At 43.6% G+C, this 22,064-nt stretch overlaps 1 protein-coding gene across 2 annotated transcripts in view; it reads right to left on the bottom strand.

Moving 5' to 3' along the window:
* Window positions 1-22,064, bottom strand: part of dpp6a (dipeptidyl-peptidase 6a) — a 229,378-nt gene that overhangs the window by 203,341 nt on the left and 3,973 nt on the right. The window contains exon 1 of one of the 2 annotated variants that reach the window (XM_035530647.1): window positions 8,454-8,777. The exons of the other annotated variant lie outside the window; for it this stretch is intronic. Coding sequence (XP_035386540.1) covers window positions 8,454-8,504 — 51 coding nt within the window. The 5' untranslated portion in view covers window positions 8,505-8,777. Of the gene's footprint in view, window positions 1-8,453; window positions 8,778-22,064 lie in introns of those variants that run through there. 2 annotated transcript variants of the gene reach the window in all.

Below are 22,064 nucleotides of genomic sequence, written 5' to 3'. Positions count from 1 at the left end.
ACACCTCTGATAAAAAATGCACAGAGCCAAACCATGAACTAGAAACATCCCACTCTAGTGTGTATGCATATACAGTCAGACATACATGCACTCACACACACACATATTTCCCGTAAACTTAAAGATACTCTATATGTTCCTGTGTGTCCTTTCATCTGTTTTATTTCTCTCTCTCCTATCCCTTTACCCCACATTATTTGTCTGTTCGTATGTTATGTACCGCCCTTACAGTTGGACACGGCGAGAAGTTAGAAATCAAATAATACAGTTCTACAAGTCATCCAGTGGGGGGTACTCTCATACCACAGCGAATCTGTTCGGTAGCTTAGTTTCAATTATGAACTAGCTGGACCAACTTGCCTTGCCTACCATACAGTCTGCGCTGCCTTGTTAGTACTTATACACGGACATCACCCTTTAGGTACTTGATCTTGCATCTGAAAAGCTGAAGTAGTGATCAGTAGTGACATCACTACTGAATCTGCCCCGTGACCTCACAGAAGGAATGACAGCCCAGGTGGGAGCTGGATGAGAACTCGTGAAATGGTTAAAACCCAAACATTTAGATTTGTACTGTTGACTACCCCCTCTCTTCTTCGGTGGTGCCCAGACCCTTCTCATTTACACTGTAAATATGATGCATTAAGATCCTTGAGAATCATTTCTTCTTAACAACTATGCTTGCAGTCCTTCCGTAGACGTCCTTAACTTTAACGCACTAATCTGCTTTCTCCAAGGTAGTTTCCACATTACAAAAACATGTGTCGGTATTGGTAAAAAAATCATATTGTTACAACCCTTCAGCACACAGTAGAACCTCTAGGCAAAGAGAACTGCAGATGATCTCAGTGCACTGTGAGGAGCATGTGAAACACATCTTACTCTGAATGAAGATAAGGCCAGTGGTGTGCTTCGAAGCCCCCAGTTAGGCCAGTGTATAGCTAGGATTAGATACCAAATCTGCAGATAAGCCATGCGTTTAAACCTCAGGCCCATTTGAGTAAACTTGAGCAAAGTTATTCTGACTCATCAAAAGTCAACAAAGATGCAATATGACCCAATAAATCAGGCTGAGAGTTGGCGGACTTCTGAAGGTTATAAATTAATTTAAGAGAAAGGGTTTTCATTACCACAGCAGAAAGAAGCAAATTAAAGTCAACAAAACATAAAATGACAAAACGGAGGTTTAGATAAATACCACAGATCCCTAGTTGGGCACCTTTTCAACTGAAACACACACACACACATCAGCAATCAAGGTTGCAGGATAGAAACGGCATTATTTGAATGCCAGCTGAAGGTTAACGACAGATTGGAAAATGCCAAGGAAAACCACAGATGAATGTCACACATTCTGACTCTCCTATGAAGACAAAGGTTACTATGAAGTCAGGACAGCATTCCTATCATAACTGAATGTAGTAGGCTCAAACTGATTCTGTGGCCAAGATGTCAGGAAGCATTTGCTTTACTCTCTCATTCTCTGTCACTCTTCACATGATAAGAAAGACATAAAGGCCTTTGATAACTTTATAAGCTACATGGCTGATTCTGAGATAGCAAAAGCATCGGCAGTGCTGTGTAACAATGTACTAGAGGTGCTCATCATCGTTCATCTCCTTATCAGCCTGATCGCTTGATCATTTGAACTAAGTGCTTATATTTAGCCCCTAAAGGGGGTCATTTTAAAATACTGTCAGTCGCCAAGTAAAAGTTGTGTAAACGTTTAGCACTTGTAGTGTTCTCACTGAGAAGCGAAGGAAAGATGTTTCCATTTGCCGCTGTGAGACCATCCAGCCAGTCAGATGTCATTAGAGTTTCAGCGGCGTGAAACACTCCACGTCTCTGCCTGGCCAGTGCATAGGCGAAAAAGACTCTGTGGCAGGTTTCCCCACATCAGAGGAGAACAGAGCTTCTCCTGAGCCTCCCAGCTGACGGGACGCTCACCTGATAGGCATTTGGCTGAGACCAGGCTAAGAATAAATGGGTAAAATACAGTTTTAGGGGGGAAATAAGTTTCAAAGACAAAAAGGAAGTGAGATACTTTATATTTGGGCTCGTCTTTTTCCCACCACCCTCTATCTGTTCCATTTCAGCCTGCAACTCAGACACACTTCACTCAGTAAATGTCCTTTTCCACAAACACTGCACATTTCCATAATGACAGTCGATGTCTGCCCCGTTCTCTCTCTCTCTCTCTCTCTCTCTCTCTCTCTCCTCTCTCTCTCTCTCTCTCTCTCTCTCTCTCTCGCCTCTCTCTCTCTCTCTCTCTCTCTCTCTCTCTCGGCTGGGTTAGAGTCTGATCCCTGATCCAGAAGCCTCTTCTGGGACCCGGGAGATTATGAACAATGAGCACCCCCCAGCTTCAGCACTCCGAGCACAGAGGCCAGGCCATGAGACACAATTACACTGCGAGGTATGAGTAAGTGGTGGGGGCCATCTTATGACACTGCAGTCTTAATGAGCACTGCAGAAGAAAATCATCATTAATGCCCCACACACAAAGGCAATTTTCTCAGAGCGTGCATGAGAAAAACAGAAAGACGACTGCTTCCAATGCTCTCTCGCTCTATCTTTCATTCTCTCTCTCTCTCTCTCTCTCTCTCTCTCCATCTATCTCTCTCCCTCTCACAGCTAACTGGTGATTTTTCTAGGGAACGGCATTTGTAATCGTCAGAGCCAAGGCAATTGGGCCAGGTCTTAATTCTTGTTATCATATGAACGCACAACAGGCAGAAGGAAGTCTACCTGCGTTGTTTGTTAATTCCCTTGCTATCCACCAATATGCTTCTCTGCTTTGCTTTGAAACCCCCCCTAACCTTCAGCTATGAGCAGCTCAGTCTGTTAGGTGTCCTGTATTCTAGAGTGTCTATAAACAGCCCTCTCCCAAACTCCAAACCCCTAATGATGCCCAAAATACAAGCCAGCTCAGAGAAGTGCTTTCACATAGCATGCACACAAATTCGGCAGTCTCCAGCAACCGGAATGTTTCCCTTATCTTTCATAAATGAGCCTGGAAATCTCTCGAAATGAAACTCAGAATCTCACAGCAAACATGACTGCTATGGGCAGCACTCTCATCCAAAAATGATACTATGTAAACAATCAAATGAACAAACAAACAAATAATCAATTAATACAATTCTTCCGGGTGGTGAGCACCTCAACATTACCGGTGTATGCCTAATAATGGCTCTACTCAATTGTTGTGAACATCCAGACAGAAGGCAATATGAAATACTCAACCAGTGTAAACTCATTACTCCGCCTGCACCCAGGCCCATGGTCTTGCCGAGCTTAGCGGTGATTGATTGCTTAGGTCTGGAGAGAGAGAATGCTGCATCAGCTGCCTAAAAGACAAAAACAACTGTAGTTCTCTGTAATAGTGTAGGAACGGTGTTCCAGTACCACCCGTTCATCTCTGCATCTGTCTGATATCGGAACGATATTTTGCACGAGTGCTTGTATTTATCCCCTAAGGGTGTCATTCAGTGAAAAAACTGCACCCAGATTAAATCTGAGTCCTATTTCAACTGCCTCCCCTGGTGTCCATTGCAGGGGTGTCATGTAAGAAAACAATGATACTGGCCTTGGAAACTCATGCTAACTCAAATGTAGCTGTTTTATAAGGCCAAAGAGAGAGAGAGAAACAGGTTAGAATGTTATTCGGGCTTCATAGGTTAGACCGCAACAGGTTAAGGTTTGTATAATTGTTTATTATTGACACAGAAGGCTCCTCCCCCCATGAGTCATGTGATGCGGCCCGCCGCGTACAGGGGGATTCACATGTGTGCTTGTAAGCACTCTCCCCCTGGGATAGCACACATCTGCACAGGGTTTACTGTTGAATGTTTGTCTGTCTATAGAAACCCCTGTCAGTGTGTGCTCCCTGTTGGTTGTTGTCGCTACTTATGTGTTAACAGCAGTCTCTGTGAAACATCGTTGTTGCCCTAACATTGGTTTGTGTGGACAATTTTTAATGTGTATGTGTTCTTCGTTTAATGTGAAGTATAGAGTCATGTTTTCCGTAAGTGCTATATGTGAGTGTCAGTTTTGTCGTATGTGTTTAATGTTAATAAACGTCTTGCACCGTCGAGGGAATCTGTGCGTCCTGCCCCGTGCCCTGCGGCACTCGGGCCAACTACGCTACAATTATTATAATTGTTTATTATTTACTTGTCCTTTTAAAGGCAGTATGGCTGCGTCCCAGGATTCTTAAAACAGGGATCAGACGTTAGAATCGATCCCTCACATCCATGCTCAAGAACAATATACAATTCCGTACCTTAACTTTGCCCTGGAAGTGTAGGCCAGTATAAAGAGTTCCCTGAAGAAAAAAAAACCTTTAAACATCAGACTCATCAATTCCAACCACTATATTCAGAAAGTCTTTTGAAGCTGTTCTCTTTCAGGTAGTTTCAACCAGTCAATAAAATACTGAATTTAATCAACCAATAAGAGCAAAGTTTGACATAAACAGAGTTGACTGTGACACTTTTATCTCTCTTTTATCAGCCATAAAGAGGCTGCACAGTGCCATCTGGACGCCTTGTTCATGTCACTTTAAATCCTAAGTGGCTGAGAAAAAAAAGCAAATGTATGAGGGATCCCAGGAGGTCTGAAGTAAGAGTTCAGATGCACGGCTCCTGCACTGAGACGGGCCGCAAACGTAAAGGTCACTATAAATCACAGCTTCCTTTCCTCAGTCCTGATGGGCAGTCGTCCAGAGCGCTGACCCCAATCAAATAAACCGGTGCAGAGAGCCTCGGCGCATGCAAACACAGCTACGCAGAGAGGGTCCGCCTGTCAAAACCATGGTTACATTCTCCTGGCTCCGCCTGTAATACGCCATGGGGCTGTGTGTGTGTGTGTGTGTGTGTGTGTGTGTGTGTGTGTGTGTGTGTGTGTGTGTGTGTATATGTGTGTGTGTGTGTGTGTATGTGTGAGTGTGTGTTTGTGTGTGTGTGTGAGTGTGTTGTGTGTGTGTGTGTGTGTGTGTGTGTGTGTGAGTGTGTGTGTGTGTATGTGTGTGTGTGTGTGTGTGTGTGTGTATGTGTGTGTGGTGAGTGTGTGTGTGTGTGTGGTGAGTGTGTGTGTGTGTGTGTGTGTGTGTGTGTGAGTGTGTGTGGTGAGTGTGTGTGTGTGAGTGTGTGTGTGTGAGTGTGTGTGTGTGTGGTGTGTGTGTGTGTGTGTGTGTGTGTGTGTGTGTGTGTGTGTGTGTGTGTGTGTGGTATACTATGGGGCTGTGTAGCAGGTCCTCCTCTAACTGAATCAGGCCTGCAATGAAGCCTGTGAAGAAGCTAAAGTGGCACCTAACATGCAAATAAGGTGCACCGGGTTGTTGTTGATGATGTTGTTGTTGTTGTTGTTGTGTGTGCATGTATTTGTGTGTGTGTGTGTGTGTGTGTGTGTGTGTGTGTGTGTGTGTGTGTGTGTGTGTGAGCATATGCAATATGTGTGTGCAATACTCTACATTCTGTTTTTTTAGCTTTTGGAACAAGAGTTTCTGAAACAAATAACTAACACGATAATTTTTTCTAAACCACATCAGAAATATTAGCTAACAAGAACATGTAAGATAGGTAATTCTTGGATATGTTCTTGATTCATAATTCCCAATTTTCCAACTCCTTTTCTTTTCCTCTTGATCTGCAGTATGTAAGTGCTGTTCCACACGACGTCCACGATGTTCCACACGACGTCCACGATGCCATCAATGGCCAACGTTTGGTGAGGACCCACATAAAAGAGAGGTAACCACAGCAAAGCACTGGATGCCAACCAAAAGACTCAAACAACCCAGACTGCATATAGCCAAAATCAGGGACTATAGATAATAACAAACACCATCACCACAGCCGGATCACCTTCTAAAAGATCAAACTTCAAAACAAGGCTTGTAGACATGAACAGAAGCCAGCACTGGCAGGTTAGTGCACTCAATAAAATAAGAGCACAGAATCCGTTAGGAGCTAGCCTTCTACACCAGCCATGCTAGCGTCTAGACCAAGTGTCCGTATAAGGCTGTAAGCCCAGCACAGACACTAAGACCGGGGCCCCTGTAGATACGCTTGGCCAGCGTGCTCTAGACAGCAGGGTGCCTCCATGCTGACTGCTTCAGCTGGGAGGATGTGCAGCACGCTAAATTATTACATTCCGGCGATAAATATACGGTTGGACTATGCATCCGATGCCTGACATCGGTTAATGATCCGGAGAAAACATTCAACAGACTGATCAAATAAAAATGTAATGAGTAACTTAATAATTGAAACGGTGCCTGGTTAACGGACTATGATATGAAACAGAAGTAAGTGAATACCTCAGAACAACATTAAACTGTAACACTATATATTCTAGTTTAAAATGTATTTATAGTCAACTGAAGGGGTTTTATCATGATGCATTCTTTTTGTTAGAAAAAGCTATATATTTTAAATATATGCATGGTTCTGAACTTTGGGTTTGGTCCTGTGTGCTTCTTTTGTCTGGTCATTTAAAGATCTCTGCTGTCATGCACCAAGTCCAAGTCCCAGTGCAATATCACCACATACCAGGGAATTAACTCAGGAATATCAGAGTCCAAACGCAGACAGTTTCCATCCCTATAGGGTGTCATTTTGTGTATCACTGTGCCTATCACTTCAAACCTTGCACTTGGGGCTCAATAACAGAACAGAGTACATGTTTAATGATTTGTCATCTGCCTCCTGGCTCTCATGGTACAGGGCAGGCTGTCAGTCAGGGACCACAGCACTTAGATCAGAATCCACCAATAAACATTCACGAGTCATACGCTTCCCAGAACAAAGACTCCTCACCATCAGAGCAGGACAGTGCTGCAGAGGCTTCAGGTTAGTTTACTACGCTGATCTTTACACATTCACATAAATGAAATTATCCATGTTATAACTGCACAGCTACTATAAGGACACAGTGGGAAACAGCATCACTGGAACTCTTTTAGGGTCCAGCTTTCTGCTGTGTGACGCTTTTTCGTGTTTAGTACACAGTTTCTTTCTGTCCTCCTACAATGGTAAAAAATGTACTGTGAGAGAATGCAGAAATATTCCAGGAGAATGCCAAACAAATCATATTACATGCAAATGCAAAATTATTATAAGGGAAGGTAAAATTATTGCAATGAAAGGCAAAAATGTGTTTTTATGGGCTATGTACAAAACACTCTTGGCATTTACTGTTTTTTATTACCACATTATATGAATTTCAAAGTCTTTTTATCCCATGTAACCCCCTGGCCATTAGTTCTCTCTCCTGACTTGTTTTACCTACTGCTGAGAAGATGTACATTAATTTCAGCAGGGGAGGTTCATTTCATCACCGTGTGCTTAATTATAAGTATACCGTCAGGCTTCACTCAAACGTGCACCATCAGTGCTCAGTTTGGAGGTGAGGGATCAAAAACCTTGAACAGGCTCCCCTATTACACATAAACATAAACATTTGCTAGTAACACAGATCACTTAGCTGTCAAACCAACAGTGTCACTGCAGAGCTTAGTCAGAACAGAGAATCATTCTTTCATCACCAACACTCTTCACAGAGGCACGATCATACTGAGAGCTGATGGCATCACTGGCTTTTTTGTTTGGGTTTTTTTTTTGGGGGGGGGTATTAGGGATGTGTTGGGAGGGCATGTAGGCAGTGCACAGAAGGGAGCACTTTTCAGTACAAAAAGCACAAACACAAATCTAAATTTCTTTCATCTTCTGCCAGCTCTGTTGCTTATAAAACATAACGTGCAATTCACTAACTGTTTTAGAGACATTCTCAAGCATGACATCCTAAATTCAACGACTGGATAAGAGACCCAGACAGCCGATCTAAGACGATGTAGTGTGATTTCCCTGCAGACGACTAAGATCTCGCTACAGTCGCACACCACCTGTAACTAGTGGATCTGGGCCACTTCACATTAACATAAGAGTAGCTCTACCGTCTTCATTATTAAAGAAACATTCCCTTTGGATGTCTTTCGAAATGACTGAATATTCACCGATTTACACTGACAAAGTTTCATGACTTCTGGATTGTTTTAAAATCTCGTTTCCAGGAAGGTGAGTGGCCTTCACTATCCGGTACTCAGAACCCCGGCCTGGAAAGGACAATGTCCCGTATTCTGCACTTTAGGCGTGGTAGCACCTTAAAAACAGTAAAGAAACAAAGGGTCACTGCGTGCCCCCAGAGCTTCATAAGACACGAACGAGACAACGGATGTGTCGGTTACTTTCGCTTAGGAAACTTTCCTGTCGCCTCACAGTCGTGTTAGTGGGTACATGCACGCCGAGAATTTCTTAGGCTGTCATTTTGTGCAGCTGCGACAACCCTTCATCCCAAACCGTAATCATTTTAGTCGATATAAAATTACAGTACGCTGCATATTTGGAACAGCTGCCGTTGTGTCTACTTTACGCGTAAAGATATCTGCTTACCAGTACGTTACCCTGCATCTTCGCCGTCTCTATCAGAGTCTTCTCCTTCATGTTGTCTCGGTGAATCTGCGTGTTTGCGGCAGGCTGTAGGACTTAAAGTGTTCTCGGTGACTGTCCCCGCCGGTTCCGCCGGGTCCGCCCGGTTCCGCCCGGTTCCGCTAGCAGAGTTGGCAGGGCGAGCCCGCGTCTCTTCGCGACACCCTGTTGACTGTGGTTGGAGACGTTAAATGTCCCGGTCCTCTATTTCGAAAATACAACCGAATGGTTTGAACGTACAGGAAACCCGACGGCTCGCGCAGTGACCGACGTCCGCGCACATCTGACCGCTTCAGAAGGCGGGCGCGAGGGAGTCTGTCCGCTAACGCGCCGCCTAGACTCCACAGTCGCAACGGAACGTGGGTGATGACTCTGTCCACACGGAGACATCCACCTACCTTCCTTTTCTTTGACTCGACCTTACTGCATTTCCATTAAGGGTTTCGCGATCGTAAATGGAATTGCTGAGTTAAGGATCGTGCATTGAAAATGCGCAGGAAACAAGTGTATATGCACCAGGAATGCTCAATGAGTTAGCACGCCAGACTCAAGTTTCCAGGTCGTGTTTTTCCCGTCATTTTCGTCATTTGCGGTAAGACATGCAGCACCCAAATGATAGTTGGAGCGGTGAGAAAACGCTGCAGTACAGAATTACGATACGCAATTTAGATTACATTTACACTTACATTTAGATAAATCCAGAATAAAGCCAGTTAACCAAGATTATACACGAATCCAGGCGCGCAAAACTAGCGTTTACATAGTACCTACATGATTCTAATGGAGTGTTGCGCGCGCACACACACACACACATACACACACACACACACACACACACACACACCAACCACTCTATTAAAAACTTATGCTCTGTCAAATGGCCCTAGCTGTCACACTTCCAGAGTTTTCCTGACAGAAGTAACCAAGGTCCTCTCTTGGATGGAGGACCTGTTTGTAGCAGTTACACTATTCCACTGCTTACTCGTTGCTCACTAAATAAATGTCATTTTTTTTCACCTCTAGCAGTACAGAAGAGAATGGAAACGGTTAACTCACCAGAAGTATACAGCCCACAGGAACTTAACTCGGAAGATCGGCACATAACACGCAAACAAGCAAATGTGGAAACCCCACTGCAATGCAAATAATGTAATGCAAATAGAGTGACCACCAAGGTAATTTCTGCTCAATTTTTCTTTCTTTCTTTCTTTCTTTCTTTCTTTCTTTCTTTCTTTCTTTCTTTCTTTCTTTCTTTCTTTCTTTCTTTCTTTCTTTTATTTTATTGTTTATTGAGAAGAAGAAAGGCGACATTAGAAGGAAGCTGTTCCTGGTTGCATGTTGGTCTGGTGGCGATGGAGCAGTCCTGTTTAACTGAGTGGAGTTTCATGAACAGTTCCCTGGGTGTGTGGGCCCCAATGGTTTCAGTTCACTTCCTCTCCCTGATGTCATGCAGCCATTGGATGGAGATCTGCTGTTCACCGTCCTGTCTTTCTGCCGTGGGCTCAACTTGCTGCAGTCTGGCCTCAGATCAGGGGCTGGCTGAGCTATTCTACACAGGTGATGAGCGTTTTTAATGATGTGCTTGTCTATGTACCTGTGACTGAGAACAGAGGAGAAGATGGTACCTGTGACTGAGAACATAGGAGAAGATGGTACCTATGACTGAGAACAGAGGAGAAGATGGTACCTGTGACTGAGAACAGAGGAGAAGATGGTACCTGTGACTGAGAACAGAGGAGAAGATGGTACCTGTGACTGAGAACAGAGGAGAAGATGGTACCTGTGACTGAGAACAGAGGAGAAGATGGTACCTGTGACTGAGAACAGAGGAGAAGATGGTACCTGTGACTGAGAACAGAGGAGAAGATGGTACCTGTGACTGAGAACAGAGGAGAAGATGGTACCTGTGACTGAGAACATAAGAGAAGATGGTACCTGTGAGTGAGAACAGAGGAGAAGATGGTACCTGTGAGTGAGAACAGAGGAGAAGATGGTACCTGTGACTGAGAACATAAGAGAAGATGGTACCTGTGACTGAGAACAGAGGAGAAGATGGTACCTATGACTGAGAACAGAGGAGAAGATGGTACCTATGACTGAGAACAGAGGATAAGATGGTACCTGTGAGTGAGAACAGAGGAGAAGATGGTACCTGTGACTGAGAACAGAGGAGAAGATGGTACCTGTGACTGAGAACAGAGGAGAAGATGGTACCTGTGAGTGAGAACAGAGGAGAAGATGGTACCTGTGAGTGAGAACAGAGGAGAAGATGGTACCTGTGACTGAGAACAGAGGAGAAGATGGTACCTGTGAGTGAGAACAGAGGAGAAGATGGTACCTGTGACTGAGAACAGAGAAGAAGATGGTACCTATGACTGAGAACAGAGGAGAAGATGGTACCTGTGAGTGAGAACAGAGGAGAAGATGGTACCTGTGACTGAGAACAGAGGGGGTGGGATCATAGGGGAACCTGTTACCACTTCTACTACATTATGCCTGTTGAGCTCCTAGTAGTTTTTGGCACATCACATAGTAAGACAGTACACGTCTCTCCTGTAGGTGATTTCATCATTGTTGCTAATGAGGTCTACTAGGGTGGCGTCATCAGCAAACGTTATCCGCTTGATAGAAGTGTTGCTAGAGATGCACTCATTGGCATACAAGACATAGAGGGGGGGTGAGAATACACAACCCTGAGGAGGCACAATGCTGATGGATAGGGGCACTGACAAGTCCCAAGCACACAAAGTACATCCTGTTTGGCAGGAAATCAACCATCTACTGGCAGATGGAGGCGTCCACCTTCAGTTGTAGCCGTTTGTCATGGAGTCATTCTGGCCCATCTGTACTGAACGCTGAGCTGGAGTCTACAAATGTGATTAAGGACAGGGTGTTGACTCAGGGGTCATTGTCCGTGGTTGTGGGGGCTTAAGAAAAGGGTTTGTGAAGAATGCTACATAGGATAAGGAATTCCATGGCTACTGATGTTAAAGCTACTGGCCGTAGTCCCTAAGGCTGGTTATGCTGTGCTTCTCTGGAACAGGGACTATAGAAGAGATCTTGAAGTGTGAGAACATAGCATGCAAGCAGACCAAACTATTGGCATAACAGGCGCACACTTCCTGTGATTTAAAGAAGCAACAGCAAGTGTAATGCCCCTGACGGGCAGCAGAACGTCTGCACTCCTCAGGCGTGGGGCGGCTACGACGGCCATCCTCCCAGCATATGCCGTATCCATCACGGAAGCGATCCGGCTCACAGAACAGGCTTAAACTGACAAGGCAATCAATCTTTCCAGCGGGTGCGTCCAGTGAAAGAGTGAAGGTTCATGCACCGGTGTTCTCTGGGTCCATGCACTTGAACGTGCGGGCATGTTGTCGCGTGGGACTGTGCCAACTGCTCCCCCTTCCACACCCCGGAAAAAAAATAAATGCACTTTAGATAATGTTAATGAATCCTGTTAATGAAGCTACACCACCGGAGGTGAGGAACCCATAAAACCTCTTGAGGACTTGTCTGAGTGTTGATGAATGAACTGCAGAATGTTCTGCCTTTGTATTATGACTGCTGGCAATTACTCACCAATGGTCCAGAGAAAGAGAGTGCAACCTGTGTGACATGTACCTACACGTTACGGTGTGTCTGCTGGGAAAGGCTGTGAGAAAACGTTTTCTGCTTTGCAGTATGTCTTAATAAATATGTAAAGGCATGTATGTTCAAACACATCCATTTCAGTTATTTAGATTATGATAGTACATAAATAATAAAGAATGACCACTACAACTAAAACAGACTTGTACAGGAGACTCCTTTATTGCTACAGACCTTTATCTCTACGACTTGACAAGAAAAAAGCCTAACACCCCAAATAATCTGTACAGATGGTAATGTGGTTCCAAAAGGTGCATCTTCACCGACCTTAGTGTGTAGCGCATCCCACAGAAAGCCTTCTCACTATAATAAGAAGGCTCTTATTGTGTAAGAGCGACAAAATAAAAGCTCCGTAGTAGCTTCGTAATACTGCACAGGTCCGCAAAATTAATAATACTCGCTGAAAACAGATTGGAAATGAGATATAAAGTAATTTACAATCTCTATACAATGAATAAACTAAAACTAATAGCAACACATAAAAAACAGAAACTATAGTGATTTGCAAACAATAAAACCCACCAGTAATAGCAACTCATTTAAAAGCTATAAGAACTCTGCTCAGCCTCCCTTATCATCTCTGGCTCATTTGAGAAGGTGTAGTAGCACTGCAAATCTCATTCTACAGCCTGTTCCAGCCTGTCTGGAGCTGCTAGAAAACTGTTGGCAAACCATCTGGATCCAGCAGTACTTAGAGGATAGCTACTGACCAGATGACAGAAGAGCAACATAAACAACCCCCCTTCCCAGCCAGCCCCAAAATCAATCAATCAATCAATCAATCAATCAATCAATCAATCAATCAATCAATCATTAGGGAATGCTGCATGTAAAGCCAAAGAGGAAAGTACAGGGTGTTCATGGGAACAGTGTCATAATTAAAACTCATAATTAAGCTTTTGCAGCATTATGGAACAAATCCCTTGTGAGCCTCGTTCACTGGTGCAAAGAGAACAGGGTCTAACAGAAGCTTATAATTATTTGTGCTCACTAGCAGTGTAAAAATAACATAATTGGAAGGCACATGTTCAAATAACATGTGCACGTAGTCCATGTGTACCTGTTTTATTTAATACTGAACTGTGAAATATTCTCTAGCAAGCTATTCCACAGCATCTGACTGTGGTTTGAAATATGCACAGTGGTATGGCTTTGTGCTCCTGAGTCCAGATGGAGATGTGGCTGATTTGTCGGGATGTTCAGGAGAAGCCCGTGGCGCTCACAGCAATCATCCAGCACAATAAAGTCACTCTGACGTTTCATCAATGCGTTCATGATTAGCAGCTTCCTGGAAGACTATTGCGCTGGTTCCTCAATACCCACTCTTTTGTTTCTCTCTGTGTCTTCCTGTGACTCAAGGGATGTGTTGAACATATCGAGCAGATTCGGGTGTGATGGGGTTGCTCACGTGTGAAGTGGACAGCACCTGAATGTCCACCTACGCCCGTCTCCTTTAACAGACCTTTAACAGGACACAAGAACAGATTTGGAAAATCACCCTGTGATTTGCTACCTTCATAATATTACAGAGAGTGGAGAAGAGTGATAAAAGTTAAATTCATCCCTTGGTGGTAAACTCTTTCCTTTCTGTAGTAGCCAGTTCTGTTTGTCCACAGAGGCTTTTGTAGAATTATACAGGCATATGTACAAAAGCAGCTGTTCACAGCTTAGAATCACACAGACACACTGGCCCAAATCAAAAAGTAATAGACAAGTGGCCAAACGGAAAATAACTTTAAATAAACAAACAGGGCCTTAACAACACTACAAACAAGATTCAATAGATGATTTCATCAGACTGGACAATACAGATGTTTACCAGCTGTTTTGATGTCTTAAATGACAACTCAATATGAAACTTAAAAGCAATCCGAAAAAATAATAATAATAATCACATTGCTAAGATCCAAACGAATTATCCGCAACATCCCACTGCGTTTCCATAAACCAGCTGCTCAGCTCTTTTCGCTCCTCTGACAGCGACGTAAGCCCACTTGGAGCGTTGTGCAAGCCAAGGAAACACCTCATTGAATTCAGCTGCCGTATGATGAATGCAGCAGAGAAAGAACAGTGTGCCAAGGTGTGCGAGCTGTATCATCACAGGCTTTAGGCACGCGGTCCACTCAAGTGATTAGCATCCCGTTAGCGTTCAAAACAACGGAAAAAGAAAGGACATGGAACAGAAAACATTCCACAAGATGACAAAAAAATGACAATTTATGACCATTATTTTAAACGTCGCGCCTACAGTAAGCAAGTCTGCATATTCCTTTGAGGGTTGGCAGCATCAACATGTTATAATCCATTATAATCTACCATAATGTTCAGCATTTTAGCCTGCTTTGCTAAAACCCCCAGACCCTGGGCTTTTACAGGCACCTCAGCTTCAGCCGCTGTGCTGAGAGCAGAGAAGGACGTGTGAGGACGTGTGAGGACGTGTGAGGACGAACTGCAGTGCTTGGAAAGTTCATAAAACTACTGAATAAAGAGACTCGTCTCAGCTGAAGGGAGAGGTGGACCCTATTTGTGGCGAGAGGACATAAAATCCTCCACACAGCATGCATGCCATTAATGATTTCCATTTCAGGTAGTTGATAAATTCTCCAGTTTTAAATGATGGATGGATGGATGGAAGGATGGATGGATGGATGGGTGGAAGGATGGATGGATGGATGGAAGGATGGAAGGATGGAGAGTCTAGCTATGAATGACTCAATGAAGCATACATTAGTCAAAGTTAAATACCACTTAGGCTCATGTGACATCTCGTCTGCCATATTTTTTAAATATTAATTTGGCATGGGTCTGTTTCTCCTTATTGGTGCACCACAGAGTGACTTACACTGACAAACGGGTCATTTCTTATCTCGGGGTGCCTGGAACATCTGACAGGGGCTCCAGAACAGCAATAAAACGGCATGAAAAACAACGTGCACAGCATCAGGTCCGTCATTAAGCACCGGCACTGTCTCGTTAATGGACCGGGCTGTTGTCTTGGGATATCAGCCCGCCCAGGTTAAGGAAAAATGCAAAACTACATCTACTGTTTCCCTTGGAGAAACAGAACTCCCTGAATCTCCAGGGTTGTTCCTGGGACACACATCAAGGTGTCTGTTAGCTTGGTGTACCCTTACAAGCAGTGCCTGGGGATGCAAACAAACGGCACCTGTACGCGGGTTGCAAAGGTCTCGTACATGATCAAAACGTGCACCTGCGGGGGTCATGACGACAACAACATCATCAGCACGGCCAGATCTGTTTAAACGAAACCACCAGGCGACGGGGGGAGAGGAATTCAGAGAAAACTCATGTTCTGTATTTGTTCTCAGAGGTTAAATGGTAATACCTTTGAACGTTTCAAAGGTATTCAGAAAGCCAAATACATGAGGCATATGACATCATACATTAAAGGTATTTAAAGACAAACACGCACACGCGCAACATGAGTCAGTGCCAGCAAAACTGCACATTTTACAGATTCTTTGGGATCAAATGATGACTATGAAGCCTCGCCCCGGAGATACAAACTACATAAACTACATTAAGAATGATGGCCGGTGACACAGATAAGACGTCACTGGTCATAGCTGCCCTAGAGGTGCATGCTTTCTCACGCTGTGTTGCTCAGAAGCATGTGCATGTTGCCGGCTCCCACGACAGATGTTCCGCTTTTTTATGGGGGACACATAAAATGCTGATGTAGCTAATGATCTTAGTTCTGGAAACCTCTTAGCCAAATATGTGAATGACATGCTGAAGTTAGTCCGAGTGATTTGCACAGTGGTGATTGGTTGCCAGTACCCTTCCTAAATTGGTAGCAAAGCATCATAGTGTTGTAATGTTAACAAGTATAGTCACAATATCAATCAAACACATTATCAACCATAGCAACATTAGCATGAACAGTGTAAACATTGGCAAATAGGATAACATCAATACATTTGCCTCGAGTATCCTATTTCCTTCCAGACAACCCTATCTTGACTAGGGTAACGTTGCTGTGCCGTAACTAATTTTAGGATTACGATTAGAATACTTCCAGGTCACGGCAGAATGCGACATGCACTCGCGTCTACACGTCACCATCAGCAGGAGCTTGCGCGCAGTCCTGTCTGCACGAGTCAAGCGTCTATGTTCCGTTGGTGAGCACGCACTGTCAGGTCCGAGCGGCACGCTCGTTTGTGACCGTGTACGGCACGAGCGAGTTTCGGGCATAATGTCCAACAAATCATTTCCTGTTAACGAGCAGCACCATGCTCGCCTCCTGAGTGCGCTCAGCGCAGGTCACACGCCAGTGAGTCTGGACGGGTCAATAAAACACGCTGCAGCAGTTAGAGGAAGATGAGTGAGTGAGGCCCTGGGCTGCGCTTTGCATATCAATGAAAGGCCACGGAGACAATAAGTCGATGGACACGTTTAGGTGAGGAGTGCTTGGCTTTGAGACAGGATGTGTGAATACACTTTCTAAAATCATTCATGAAAACTTGGCAAAGATTATTAGACTATATAGATGGCATGAGGACTACCACTTTCTGGCCATGAACGGTAATGAGTTTATACCAACGGGCATTAACTAACAGTCTGCTAGGGAGGGTGCTGTTTGCCCAACTGTTCTGCTGTGAGAGAATTAACTTTATCTTGCTCCAGGCTATTGTGTGGATTATGTGAATGGCAGGCATCTGTTTCAGCAGTAGAGATGCAGGCCAAACTTGCTGTTTACCAGTCATTTGAAAATGTAGTTAATTATGTCAGTATTCCCGTCACACAAACACGGATCTGAGGACTGAACGGATCGGGAATCTTTGATCTTTGTTTTGATTTGTCTATAATGGAAGCGCGAGAGGGGGGGAGAGAGAGAGAGATAGAGAGAGAGAAGGGGAGAGAGGGAGAGAAAAATGGGAGAGGAAGAGAAGGAGAAAAGAAGAGAGAGATGTGGGGTGGGGTGGGGTGGCTGCATGACTCAGAAATGATTTTTAGACTAATACGCTGGATCAAGTTGCCTCTGCCAAAAGAGCCACTGAGAGCTACAGAAAGTTCCGGAATCAAAAATCTCATGAAAAACACAGTCTGTCAAGGGCTGTGCTGAGCAGAGCCCAGTACTGCTGCTGAATACTGACTCAGGTCTCAACCATGCCAACAGGTTTCTGTATGCGCTAATTATGTTTGCATCTTTCCAAAGGACCAAAGCCAAAAGTAAGAATGGAAGCTCTGTGGGAGAATTTCATATGATATACGAGACATAACCATCAAGAGGAAAAAAACAGAACGTTGGGAAGCCTTAGTCATAAACGATGCTTCTTTGTCTAAATCAAAACTAGTACTCTACTAATGCTGTGCTTGGCAGTAATACTCATTCATAGTTTATGCATTGCTACTATAACAACCCATAGAATTATCTGGATATTTGTTTAAAGCTCTAGGTAGTGTTGGGGATTACAAAGGTTTTGTTTCAACAATAAGTAATGATTAAGAAGTGAATCCATTTAATCTACTGATACATGTCACTGTATGGACTCCATGAGTGTTTACAGGTGGTCTTCTTGGATCTATATGTGTTTTCTCATCCACCAGAGGGCAAGCTTTCTCTGATCAGTATCCTGGTATAGATCCGTTCCTTTGCAGAGCCTTTTCTCTTCCACACTTGGTTACAGTGCCAAAGTCTACCAAGGTCTTTGTTTGAGTTTGTGCATATGTGCGTGCGCATAAGTGTGCGTGTGTGTGTTTGTGTGTGTGTATGTGTGTGTGCGAGTGTGTATTAGTGATAAATTAGTGAGTCCGAGAGGGAGCAAACAGCAGAGTATGTATTCAGTTCACACAGACAAAAGGGTTGTGCGTGTGTGAATGTCCAGTAATGGTTGTACCTGTGTGTTAGACTGTGTATGCATACCTTCTCTTCATTGCTACATATTGCTGAAATCCAGAGCCTGTCTGGCTGTAATGTGCTTCAGTGTGTATGACCCTGGCATTTTGTGAAACACATTGGTTGAGAGGATTGAGAGGTCTGACTTGCTGGTTCACGTAGCAAACCCAGCCTCTGTTTCAGAGCTACTCCGCTCCAGAACGTCCAGGACTCGGCCTCTGTTTCAGAGCTACTCCGCTCCAGAACGTCCAGGACTCAGCCTCTGTTTCAGAGCTACTCCGCTACAGAACGTCCAGGACTCGGCCTCTGTTTCAGAGCTACTCCGCTCCAGAACGTCCAGGACTTGGCCTCTGTTTCAGAGCTACTCCGCTTCAGAATGTCCAAGACTCAGCCTCTGTTTCAGAGCTACTCTGCTCCAGAACATCCAGGACTTGTCCTCTGCATTCCTGAAATTCAGCACAATTTCCTGGCATTTGTAATCACTGTTTACCCAGCCTCCCCCCCCCCCCCCCCCAAAAAATAATTTGTTATTTGAGTTTTTCCATTGACAACATGAATGAAGTGAACATCTAAGTAAATAAAGTTAATTCCTCCATTTTGTGGAGTTTTATTGCTTTGGAAGTTGTCCTACAGACGCGTGAATTCGCCAGGGTGTGCTCACTGCAAGATGATCGCGTTCATTCTCTCAGATTAATTTCCTCTGTGAGTATTTCTAAGTGAACGGGGTAAAGTAGGGACCTGCGGCTGGCGGTGCAGTAGTGCTGGTCTGGGTGTGTAGAACTGCTGCAGCAGCACCTTCTATAGCCAACACTACGCACGCTGTGTGATGAATAAATCACGGCACCCATCTGAAAACCTGCGGGATACAAAGGCAGTAAAACGCAGGTGTCCCACTGGCATGCCTCAACCAAGCCTGACCTTCTGCGCACCTTTCCCTGCATAAAGATGGATTGCTTTTATCTAGAGCTGCCCCATATGTACAACATGCTGTATTGCGATTGTATTACTACATGTTGTGATATTGCGATTGCAATATTCCTAGCAATATTCTTAAAAACCAATTATGTGGGTGATGTGTCACATTCAAAGATACATTTTTAGAAACATTATTTGTATTGATAACATACCCAATGTCCTTAAAGACTATTTCTCCACTTTAAAATATCATTGTGAACTGTTCTCAGCAATTAGTCTAACTCCTCACCCACACATATACAGACACTGACATATCGAATGCTCAAAGACTCGCGCGATTACAATGACGCTCACCTGAAATGTCTAAATTGGTCAGGAAGTCGTGTGATTTGTTATAAGGCTCATTTCAATATGGCAGCCTTTCCCAACATTAGTATCACGATAACAGTATTGCGATAACGATGAACAAACAATGTTTCGTTCTGCTGTTCCTTCATCCTCATCTCTCTCTAGAAGTCCACTGGGTACCACTGACCTCCATTACACATGGAAAGGGGTGAAATAATTCCATGCAAGAATTTAGCACCTCGATGCACCTCATCTCTCAGCATGTTGTCATGGGAAGGTGTGTGTGTGTGTGTGTGTGTGTGTGTGCGTGCGCGTGTGTGTGTGTGTGTGTGTGTGTGTGTCTACGTGGCCATGACCTTCCCTTGTTAGTCGGTTATATGCTTCACGTGTCCCTCGTTAGTGTCTTCGTTAACTTGTGCATTTAAGTGCTTGTATGTTAGTCACATCTTGTCGGTGTTTAACCCATTGCATGCTGCCTTGTTGTGCTCATAGTTTGTCATTTGCTTGGCACGTTTTGTGTTGTTTTAACCCCGTTGTGCTTCATTATAAAGTAACTATAACTATATATACTTTGCTTGCACAGCTGATGAAGGACCTCTGTCTGAAATGTCTTGTTGCTCTGGAAACTCTGTGTACTTTAGTGTGAAGGTATCTGCAGCATGTGTGTGTAGGGGAACAGGGCAGTAGAATGAGAAAGCCAAAGCTTCTACAGTGAGCTGTGTGGTGTTAACTTTAGCAAAGGTCCACAGGTTATACTCCATGTCAACCGATCCAGGTGCTAAGAAAAGACTTTGATTGTACAAAGAGAGCACCTGAGGTGCATCTGATAAAAGCAGTCTCTCATCAGTATGAGGTGGAATAACATGATGCAATGTCCTGGCAATTGGATTATATTGTGTGTATATAAGACTCACTACACATAAGACCAAGGTAACAGAGCCCAGTAGGAACACATCACAGGGAAATCAAGGGTCAGGATCTTGATTATTGCACCTCAGTTTGACTGATAAAACAGAACTTGGTTGTAGACTAAACAGAGAACTATTGTTTATGTTCAAGTAAGTTTGAAACCATACAGAATTCAAAATGGTGAAAAAGTGAATTTTAAGGATTATGAAAAAGAAACAATGGCTGTTTTGTAATGGTTCACACGTGGGGGATTAAGGAATTGTATCAGCCTTGTATTCAGAATTCAAATGTCCCCCAAAAGCTGTTTTCCTGTTAAAAAGAATGTGAACAACGAAAAAAAGGTCTTTAATTATCACAATTTGTCCCTCCCAGCTTCCGTGTTCCATGTATTCCTTCTCTTTGTGTATTTTAGTTCCACGCCGTAGTTTGGTTTTCTCTGCCCCTCGTTTGATTGCTTACACCTGTCCCTCGTTTCTACCTTGTTAGGTTCATGTATTTAAACCATGTTCCCTATGTATTTGCTGTTCATTGGTTATTCGAATGGTTGTGTTTCTTTGAATCTGTGCGTTTATGTTTATTTGATAGTTGCGTTTGTGTTAGGTTCATTCCGTATAAATGCATGTATGTAAGTTTGTACTCCATGTATGCTAGCCTTCATGTTTCCTAGCGTCTGTTATAGCCTGTTTCCCCTGTTTGTTTTTGTGTGTTTTGTTTGATCATGTATCCCTGTGCTCTCCGTGTTGGTAATATGACCCCTGGACTACTACAACAACTCTGATTTTGGATTTGCCCATAATCAATCTCACTCTTCTCAGCACGTGTCCACCTCCTTACTGCTCACCATTCCATTAATGAAGAACATCAAAGGTAGTTAGAACATCACGAACCATTGAGCTCAGATTATGCCATTCCTTCTTCAGAGAGAAGCATTTGGTGAGTGACGCGGACGCTTTCCTTCCACACAATGTCGTAACAGACCAGCTAAAGGATATGAGAAGTCTTGAGCTATATCAGTTAGTCACAGGGTGCAAAGTGGGTGGGAGACAATAACTGAATGCCCCTCACCACCATGTCAAAGCGAGAAGATCAATGCTAATTTCCATACATTCTAGAGATGGTTATGGATTACATGGGATTGGAGGAATAATGAGAAAGTAATCAATACCTGGCATGCTTCATAGTGGATGATTGGGGTTTGTGCTGAGTCTGATCTGCTGGCTAACACAGCCTCCATAATTAAGGACCACACTTCTCAATATCTGCACCTCTGAGCACAGGGTAGCCCGAAACTCCAAGTCTGATGACCTAACATAGGAGTCATCTACACATATCCAAAGTAGGATGTAAAATGTTTCTGTCAACTACATAAAATAAAAGGTTATGAATGTTTAAAAGTTTACTGTATGTGCGGAAGGATCTCTGATATCCTCCATGAGATAAGGATCTCATGGATCTCTGATATCTCTGATATCCTCCTTCCTTCAGCTATGTTTGCTTCCCAGATCTTTCTACAGATATTACTCTGAGTGACACTTATACAGTTTACTGTAATTGATAATTGATGTGTTTTGTTTTTGTTCTGTTCCATTTGAAAGAAGATTCAGAAGTGTATCACCAGTCACAGAAAACTGATTAGGACATCTGAAAATTCAATTTAAGGCAGTCAACTAATTATTTACATTTTTGCTGAAAGAAAATGTTGGTATGTGGTTTTGTTCTATGAAAAATTATAAAACATTGATTTAAGGAAATCAAATAAATAAAAAGTCCCATTAACCAGTGCATACAATCACTGTGAATAAATGCCTAAACTAAATGAAGGCATCCATTACTTCACTTACTTCTGGAACAACTAAAAACATGTGAGATTGATGGTGCCATTATAATGGCAG

The sequence above is a fragment of the Electrophorus electricus genome, chromosome 10 (genome assembly GCF_013358815.1).
Source record: "Electrophorus electricus isolate fEleEle1 chromosome 10, fEleEle1.pri, whole genome shotgun sequence".
NCBI classification, from domain to species: Eukaryota; Metazoa; Chordata; class Actinopteri; order Gymnotiformes; family Gymnotidae; genus Electrophorus; species Electrophorus electricus.
The sequence above is the reverse complement of the archived record's forward strand: the minus strand, read 5'-3'. Positions and strand labels throughout refer to the sequence as shown.